The sequence below is a fragment of the Rhinopithecus roxellana genome, chromosome 19, assembly GCF_007565055.1.
Source record: "Rhinopithecus roxellana isolate Shanxi Qingling chromosome 19, ASM756505v1, whole genome shotgun sequence".
Lineage (NCBI taxonomy): Eukaryota > Metazoa > Chordata > Mammalia > Primates > Cercopithecidae > Rhinopithecus > Rhinopithecus roxellana.
The window spans coordinates 63034796-63043246 of NC_044567.1; the positions used below are offsets into that span (position 1 = coordinate 63034796).

Consider the following 8451-nt stretch of genomic DNA (forward strand, 5'->3'; position numbering starts at 1 on the left):
GCACCCCCATCCCCGCCCCAGATGCAGCGAGGCTCCCTCCGCCTTCAGCCCGGCAGAGTCGCACTAGGAGTTGCAGCGGCCGCAGCCCCGAGACCTTCCCGCTCGCGGAGACCCAGACGGCTGCAAGAGCCCCGGCAGCCTCGGGGTCGACCGCACCATGAACGTCTCTGGCTGCCCAGGAGCCGGGAACGCGAGCCAGGTGGGCGGCGGGGGCGGCTGGCACCCCGAGGCGGTCATCGTGCCCCTGCTCTTCGCGCTCATCTTCCTCGTGGGCACCGTGGGCAACACGCTGGTGCTGGCGGTGCTGCTGCGCGGCGGCCAGGCGGTCAGCACCACCAACCTGTTCATTCTCAACCTGGGCGTGGCCGACCTGTGTTTCATCCTGTGCTGCGTGCCCTTCCAGGCCACCATCTACACGCTGGACGGCTGGGTGTTCGGCTCGCTGCTGTGCAAGGCTGTGCACTTCCTCATCTTCCTCACCATGCACGCCAGCAGCTTCACGCTGGCCGCCGTCTCGCTGGACAGGTGAGCCAGCGCCCTGGCCTCCCTGGGAGATGGGCATCCACTCGGGGGATGGAGCGGGAGGCGGGACCGGGGAATCAAGAAGGGACGCGCAGAGTCGGAGAGGACTTTAAGAAGGCAGTGGAAGACAAGCGGGCGCGGATGAGGAGAAAGAGGAAATAGAATGGGGGACCACGGTGTCCCCTCGGTTAGGTTCGTCCTGGGGCCTCGAAGCCTGGAGAATGTGGCTCTCCAGCGCCACCCTCGCCTGACAACGCGCAGCATTTCCCGGTACGACGCGTTTGTGCGCGTTCGTCTGGCTTGAGCTTAATGCCCCCGTGAGGGTGGGATAGGACGAAGTGCCCAATGTACAGAAGAGTTGAGTTCCTAAGTAACTCGCTCAGAGTCGCCAGCCAGGGATCCGGTGCATAAAGTGACTGTCTCCTGCAGCCAGCTTCAGTCACCTCCACTGCACTCGCCTCCAAGCCACAGTTTGGTTGGTTGGTGCGATCGGCTCAGGTCCAGGCTGTGGATCTTGGGTCCTTTGCGAGGACCCCCGCCGAAGTCCGAGCAAGCGTGCCTAAAGGTCCCTAGCTCAGTCCCAGTCACTCTGCCCCTCGCCTCCAAACAAAACAAAACCAAAAACAAGTAAGGGGCGGGGAGATGAGCGGGCCCTGGGGTTCTCCCTCCCCAGCCAGAGGAGAGCGAGAGAGGCACAGTTGGGAGAGCGCGGGACTCAGGTGAAGCTTGAAATGACACTAGGATGGTTCCTGGGGAGGAAATCTGCGTATCTTCCCCTCTCCCTTCTCCGGAAAAACCGAGGCGAGGCCAGACTCCCCCCACACCTCCTGTAGCCACTGAGCGGGAAGTGCGTTGGTTCCCAGCGCGCTGGTGGGATCCACAAAGCTCGGATTCTCTCAGGAATCCCCTGAGAAACTAACTGTCCCTTGCCCAACATGTCTTCTCCAGGCCGTATGCTATATAGCCTCAGGCGCCTCCCCACTCCCTCCCGCGGCACCGTCACTAGTGGGTAGTCACAGCCTCCCGGAGCCCATAGCCGGTTCTCCAACCTTTAGTCTTCGGTGACTTTGGGATGCCCTCTCAGTCGAGTCCGTCCGTGGTTGCAGTCCCCGGGGGCAGCGGGAGAATGGCTTGGAGGCGCACCTTTCCCGCTGCCGGGCCCGCCGCATTTCCAGGCTCCGCTCAGTGTCTGCGACGCGCTGGGACGCCCCCACCTACACCCTCACCCCCACCTCCGGTGTGTGCGGTGTAACCATGCGCTAAGGACTTTCCTCGAGAGTGACCGTGGGGCCCGAGGTGCAGGGGTCGCGGCCCGCCAGCGCTCAGCCGACGTCTCCCTTCCCGGCTTGACCGCAGGTATCTGGCCATCCGCTACCCGCTGCACTCCCGCGAGCTGCGCACGCCTCGAAACGCGCTGGCAGCGATCGCGCTCATCTGGGGACTGTCGCTGCTCTTCTCCGGGCCCTACCTGAGTTACTACCGCCAGTCGCAGCTGGCCAACCTGACCGTGTGCCATCCTGCGTGGAGCGCCCCTCGCCGCCGCGCCATGGACCTCTGCACCTTCGTCTTCAGCTACCTGCTTCCGGTGCTGGTTCTCGGCCTGACTTACGCGCGCACCCTGCGCTACCTCTGGCGCGCCGTCGACCCGGTGGCCGCGGGCTCGGGTGCCCGGCGCGCCAAGCGCAAGGTGACACGCATGATCCTTATCGTGGCCGCGCTCTTCTGCCTCTGCTGGATGCCCCACCACGCGCTCATCCTCTGCGTGTGGTTCGGCCATTTCCCGCTCACGCGCACCACTTATGCGCTTCGCATCCTCTCGCACCTGGTCTCCTACGCCAACTCCTGCGTGAACCCCATCGTTTACGCGCTGGTCTCCAAACACTTCCGCAAAGGCTTCCGCAAGATCTGCGCGGGCCTGCTGGGCCGTGCCCCACGCCGAGCCTCGGGCCGCGTGTGCGCTGCCGCGCCGGGCACCCACAGTGGCAGCGTGCTGGAGCACGAGTCCACCGACCTGTCGCACGTGAGCGACGCGGCAGAGGTCCTTCGTCCCTGCCCCGGCGCTTCCCAGCCATGCACCCTCGAGCCTGATCCCGGCCCGTCTTGGCGGGGCCCAAAGGCAGGCAACAGCATCCTGACAGTTGATGTGACCTGAAAGCACTTAGCGGGCATGCTTGGATGTTACAGAGTTGGAGTCATTGTTGGAGGACTGTGGGGAGAGCTTTGCCTGTTAATAAAACGCACAAACCGTTTCACATGCAGTGACAGCGCTGTTTCGCGTTTCTCATTGTCCTGAGACTCCGTGGGAAGCGTCTGGGGCTTCACAAAGGGGCTCCCTAGGGGTGAGTGCAGGACCCTTTGCAGAGCTACCAGGAAAGAAGGCTGACCACACCTAAGGCAGCTGGGTTACAATCCGCATAAAAATCTGAGTCTGGGGAGCGTGCGACAGAGGCAGGCAGACTGTTTTAGGCGTTCAATAAAGTCGGTCGATGACAGACACAGATGTGTGTTCCCAGTCGCATTTGTGCTCTGGTGTGTGACAGATCTGTCCTCACCTGCTTCCAGCTCCCAGGGCCCCTTGGAGTCTGGGCAGCCCAGTCAGTCGCGGTCCATTTTTGGCCTTAGCTTTTCCTTCCCTCGCTGCAGCTGGGCCAGGATCAAGTCTCCAGGGGCTGTTTCACTCCAGATAGAACTCCCTTCCCAGAGGCTTTTGTTTTGTTTTGTTTCTGTTGTTGTTGTTTGTTTGTTTTCTGAGATGGAGTTTTGCTCTTGTTGCCCAGGCTGGAGTGCAATGGTGCAATCTTGGCTCACCGCAACCTCTGCCTCCCAGGTTCAAGTGATTCTCCTGCCTCAGTCTCCCAAGTAGCTGGGCTTACCACCATGAATACTAATACAGCTAATTTCTGTATTTTTAATAGAGACAGGGTTTTACCATATTGGCCAGGCTGGTCTCAAACTCCTGACCTCAGCCTCCTTCAAAGTGCTGGGATTACTGGGATTACCAGAATTCTTTTGTTCTTTTTTTTTTGGTATGTGTGTGGTGGGGGGAGGGAAGGCAGAGTCTGGCTCCGTAGCTCAGACTGAAGTGCAGTGTTGTGATCTTGGCTCACTGCAACCTCCACTTCCTGGGCTCAAGTGATCCAGCTTCAGCCTCCTGAGTAGCTGCGACTACAGGTGCATGCTACCATGTCCAGCTAATTTTTGTGTTTTTGATAGAGACAGAGTCTCCCTATGTTACCCTGGTCTCAAACCCCTGGGCTCAAGCAATCTGCCCTCCTTGGTCTCCCAAAGTGCTGAGATTACAGGCATGAGCCACCATGTCCAGGGTTCTTAAGCCAAGGCTCTTTACACAAAATCACTTCAGTGTTTAAGGAGAGCAGGGAGACTCTCAAGGCTGTCCCCATCTCACATCGTTGAGCACAGAACACTCTGACCAAGGGTTTGGGTCTTAGGTAGGTTAGTGTCAGCCACTGAAATGCAGGGGACACCCGTGGGCCCTGATTGGAAGGACAAAATCGGGGAGAGGTAGAGGTCTTACACCTGCCAGGTCCCCCTGGGCAGGCATTGAGCGTCACAACGGGTTCCAGGTGGTGGAAATGGAGCGGGGCAGGGACACCAAGGCAGCTGCAGTGTGGGCGGGGCTGAGTCCTGGGCTTTATCTTTGGGTGTTTGCGGAACTGGGGCAGGGGCTGCCAAGTCCACGGCCCTAGGGTCCTTGCCCAGAGCAGCTGCCTCTGACCAATTGCTCAGCTGCCAGAGAAGTGACTAGAATAGAGGTTGTAGCTTAGGCACCGCTGCTCCCTCCAGTCCCTCCGTGCAGCCGATGATGGCCCTGTGGCCCCTGCTCCATCTCACCTTCCTGGGGTTCAGCATCACCTGGCCCTTGGTCTATGGGCAGGGCTTCCGAGGGACAGCAGCCGGTAGGTGGAGGGCAAGGTCATAAGCTTTGCGATAGGCCCTAGGGCACCTGAGTGACCTTGACCTTTATCGCTCAGTCTGGCCATTCCTCTTCAACGTCACCTTGCCCCAGAAGGCTCAGGAAGGCATCCAGATTCCGAACAATGGGAGTGCACCCCTGCTCGTGGATGTGCAGGTGTTTGTCTCCAATGTGTTTAATGTGGTAAGTGCCGCTAGGCCAAGGGCCCTAAGTGCTGGGCTGGGCAGGAGACAGGACTCAGCCCTGGATAGTGCTGGGGTCTCCTGCCGTGTTCTGCCAACACAGCGCTCACCCTGAGGTGACGTATTGCCCTTCCCTCAGGACATCCTGCGATACACAATGTCCTCCATGCTGCTGCTTAAGCTGGTGAGCTCCTATCCCCGGGGAGGTGGGACGGGAAAGCCCAGCTGAGTCCAGCTCAGAAGTACCAGCCTTCATCAACATGCTGAGCTTAGGGGGATGGATACGTGGAGATCAGGAGCCTCAGTGGTGCCCTTGTGTCCCCAGTCCTGGCTGGACACGCGCCTGGCCTGGAACACTAGCGCACACCCGCGGCACGCCGTCACACTACCCTGGGAGTCTCTCTGGACACCAAAGCTCACCATCCTGGAGGCGTAAGTGAAACAGTTCCTGCCCCAGGACTCTGGGGCGCATAGCCCTCCTTTCCCCATCTACAACCTAGAGGCTGGGTGAATATGCCCCTCCTGGCAGTCCCTGCCAGACTAGCAGTGCATCTCCACTGCCTCTGCGGTTGGGGGTGGGATGTCAGGGTCTTTCCTGGCCCTGTCCAAGGGGCTGGGGCTCTGGCTGTGGTGCCTTTCCCCACAGGCTCTGGGTGGACTGGAGGGACCAGAGCCCACAGGTCCGAGTAGACCAGGACGGCCACGTGAAGCTCAATCTGGCCCTCACCACGGAGACCAACTGCAACTTTGAGCTCCTCCACTTCCCCCGGGACCATAGCAACTGCAGCCTCAGTTTCTATGCTCTCAGCAACACAGGTGCTGACAGGGCAGGGGCTGCAGGGCTGGGGAGGGGAGGAGGAAGGTGGGGAAAGGGAACTCCCAGGTCTGTGGTACAGGGCAGAGGGAAGGGGAGAAGGCAGACGGAAGGGGAACGCCCAGGTCTGTGTTCAGAGCAGTCTACCCCAGGTTTAGGTGGGCAGCACCTGCTCTCCCACTGCGCCCCCCACTTGAGGGGCAGCCCATCTCTGTGCTCAGCGGTAGCCTCAGGGCTCCTCCTAGAGTCAGACTCAAAGATTCGCAGCAGTTCTGCAATCCTAGAGGTCTGAGCATATCAGTCTTCTATCCTCCCCGGAGCAACTGCCCTCCACAGCCATGGCCTGACCGCAGTGGCTCGGCCCCTTGCAGCAAGGCCAGAGGCTCAGGTTGCTGTGGCCTCACTCCTGGAAACCACCTGAAGGTGCAGCCACCCTGTATAAACCCATTGGGTGACATCTAACTTGGCAAAGAAGTCCTACCCTTCCCTCCGTGAGAGACCACAGCCGTAGCCCTGGGGGTCCCGCTTCAGGTGTGAGATGGTAGACTGACGAAGCTGTGACCAGTTCTCCCTCCACCACGAAGTGGTGCAAAGTACATTTATTTTTACAATGAAAGCTCATCTATGAATCTGATAAAGGCCTTCCTTTAACTGGAGACGATTGGGATGTTGCAAAACAAGGTTTGGGAAGCCCATCTATGGACTGGTTTTGTCTCCAAGTCTGTCCCTGCCAAAAGCCATCAAAAGTCTCCATCACCCCTGGGCTGCAGTCTGCTACCCCCACACTTGGCAGCTGGGATCTCTCCTTCCTAGTTCATAGTTCTCATTCCCACCCCTCAGCAATGGAGTTAGAGTTCCAGACCCATGCGATGAACGAGATTGTGAGTGTCAAGAGGGAATACGTAGTTTATGATGTGAAGACCCAAGTCCCACCCCAGCAGCTGGTGCCCTGCTTCCAGGTGACGGTGAGTCAAGTCGGGAGGAGGCCAACAGAGGCCTGCTGGAGGTGGGTGGGGGTGCGGATGCAGGGCCACAGGCCGAGCCCCATGCCCCTGCTGCCCACCTCCTTCCTCCCACTGGAAGGCCCTGGCTTTTCCCCTTCCAGATGAGCCTGAAGAACACGGCACTCAAGTCCGTCATCGCTCTCTTGGTGCCTGCAGAGGCGCTGCTGCTGGCTGACGTGTGCGGGGGGCTGCTGCCCCTCCAGGCCACTGAGCGCATAGGCTACAAGGTGACATTGCTGCTGGGCTACCTCGTCTTCCACTCCTCCCTGGTGCAGGCCCTGCCCAGCTCCTCCTCCTGCAACCCACTGCTCAGTAAGCCCTGCTACCTCACCCAGCCTGCCGTTTCTCCCCGGTTGCCCACTGGTGCTCAGCTTGCTGAGGGACTGGCCCCTGAGCATCTCCCCGTGCCCTGCCTCCCCCAGTTTACTACTTCACCATCCTGCTGCTGCTGCTCTTCCTCAGCACCATGGAGACTGTGCTGCTGGCTGGGCTGCTGGCCCGGGGCAGCCTTGGGGCCAAAAGTGGCCCCAGCCCAGCCCCAAGAGGGGAACAGCAAGAGCATGGCAACCCAGGGCCTCATCCTGAAGGTGGGCAGGGGCTGGGGCCCCTTTCTGGGACTGGGGGGTAAGGAATGAGGCCTAGGTGCATATCTAGGGCTGGGGTGAGGGCACGGGGGGTTCAGGCGTGCATAGAAGCTCCTTGCATCTACCCTGCTGGCTCTCCTATCCCTGGTCTCCACCATGTCCACCTCCGTTAGAAGAAACAGGTCTGGGGCAGGGAGCAAGCTTAGCCTCCCTGACGTCGCAGGTGACCTCAATCCCCTGATAACCCACACCTTGCACAGCCTAAGAGGGTGTTTCTTTAACTGAAGATGGCCTGAAATGGGCCAGACCCAAATTTTCATCAGCTGAGAATCTAAGAAAGGGAGAGATACAGGCTGATGACCCCTGTGGTTCACTCTTCTGCTCATGTTGGGGGGACCTTGAAGAACAGCTCCTTTCCCTGTATCTCTCCCCACAGAGTCCCCCAGAGGAGTAAAGGGGTCACAGAGAAGCTGGCCTGAGACTGCTGACCGCATCTTCTTCCTCGTGTATGTGGTTGGGGTGCTATGCAGCCAATTCATCTTCGCTGGAATCTGGATGTGGGCAGCGTGCAAGTCTGGCCCAGCCCCTGGAGAGGCTGCACCCCATGGCAGGCAGCCTAGACCATAACGGGGCAGGGCCTGGGCTGCACACCTTAGGATGAAGTTTGCTTTCCCATGGCTGGGGGAAGGCCATGGCAGGGTCTCTGGACGAAGCCAGGCTGAGCTCCCCCTCTGTAAGCACACAAGCAGAGTGTGAAATAAACCCATCTCCAGTGCAAGTGTGCCTCAAGGGTCAGTCTTCATTCTCGTCCTAAATAGGTGGGGCCCTATTTTTTGCTTCCAACCCTCACTTTGCTCCTGAACTTTTCCCCATTGTCCCTGTCTCCCAGCCCACAGGCAGGCAGCCTAACTGCTCCTTTGGCAACGATGACTGCTTGGCTCTGGGCCAGGAGGCACTGAGGCTGGGGGACCAGAGACAGGCGCCTGAGGAAGGCTGCAGAGGGTGGGACGGAACTCTTCCTCCGAACGCCTCCTGCAGTGTGCTGGACTCTAGGGAAAATGGCCAGTGAGTCTGCCTCCCCCAGCCACCTAGGGAACTCCTAGGAGGGAAAGGTCCCAGACCTCAGGCCTGTGGGCGAGCGGGAATGTGTTTTAAGAGAGGGGGTCAGGCCGGGCACGGTGGCTCACGCCTGTAATCCCAGCACTTTGGGAGGCCGAGGCAGGCGGATCACGAGGTCAGGAGATCGAGACCATCCTGGCTAACACGATGAAACCCCGTCTCTACTAAAAAATACAAAAAACTAGCCGGGCGAGGTGGCGGGCGTCTGTAGTCCCAGCTACTCGGGAGGCTGAGGCAGGAGAATGGCGTAAACCTGGGAGGTGGAGCTTGCAGTGAGCCGAGATCCGGCCAC

At 59.7% G+C, this 8451-nt stretch overlaps 2 protein-coding genes across 2 annotated transcripts; both read left to right on the forward strand.

The window, feature by feature from the left end:
- Positions 1-54: 54 nt before the first annotated feature.
- On the forward strand, positions 55-2776 carry GALR2 (galanin receptor 2). The gene is made up of 2 exons (XM_010387545.2): positions 55-525; positions 1879-2776. Exons 1-2 carry the CDS (start codon positions 158-160, stop codon positions 2672-2674), a joined length of 1164 nt encoding a protein of 387 aa, XP_010385847.1. The 5' UTR covers positions 55-157; the 3' UTR covers positions 2675-2776.
- A 1483-nt stretch (positions 2777-4259) lies between these two features.
- On the forward strand, positions 4260-8328 carry ZACN (zinc activated ion channel). Its single transcript, XM_010387543.2, has 9 exons — positions 4260-4439; positions 4515-4639; positions 4778-4822; positions 4964-5070; positions 5285-5454; positions 6293-6417; positions 6558-6768; positions 6879-7043; positions 7477-8328. Exons 1-9 carry the CDS (start codon positions 4343-4345, stop codon positions 7665-7667), a joined length of 1236 nt encoding a protein of 411 aa, XP_010385845.1. The 5' UTR covers positions 4260-4342; the 3' UTR covers positions 7668-8328.
- The last annotated feature ends 123 nt before the right edge of the window (positions 8329-8451 follow it).

Coding starts and splice junctions, on each gene's coding strand:
- GALR2 (XM_010387545.2), top strand. CDS start 158: ATGAACGTCTCTGGCTGCCCAGGAGCCGGGAACGCGAGCCAGGTGGGC. Junction 526..1,878: donor GCCGCCGTCTCGCTGGACAG/GTGAGCCAGCGC, acceptor GCTTGACCGCAG/GTATCTGGCCATCCGCTACC.
- ZACN (XM_010387543.2), top strand. CDS start 4,343: ATGATGGCCCTGTGGCCCCTGCTCCATCTCACCTTCCTGGGGTTCAGC. Junction 4,440..4,514: donor CTTCCGAGGGACAGCAGCCG/GTAGGTGGAGGG, acceptor TTTATCGCTCAG/TCTGGCCATTCCTCTTCAAC. Junction 6,418..6,557: donor TGCCCTGCTTCCAGGTGACG/GTGAGTCAAGTC, acceptor TTCCCCTTCCAG/ATGAGCCTGAAGAACACGGC.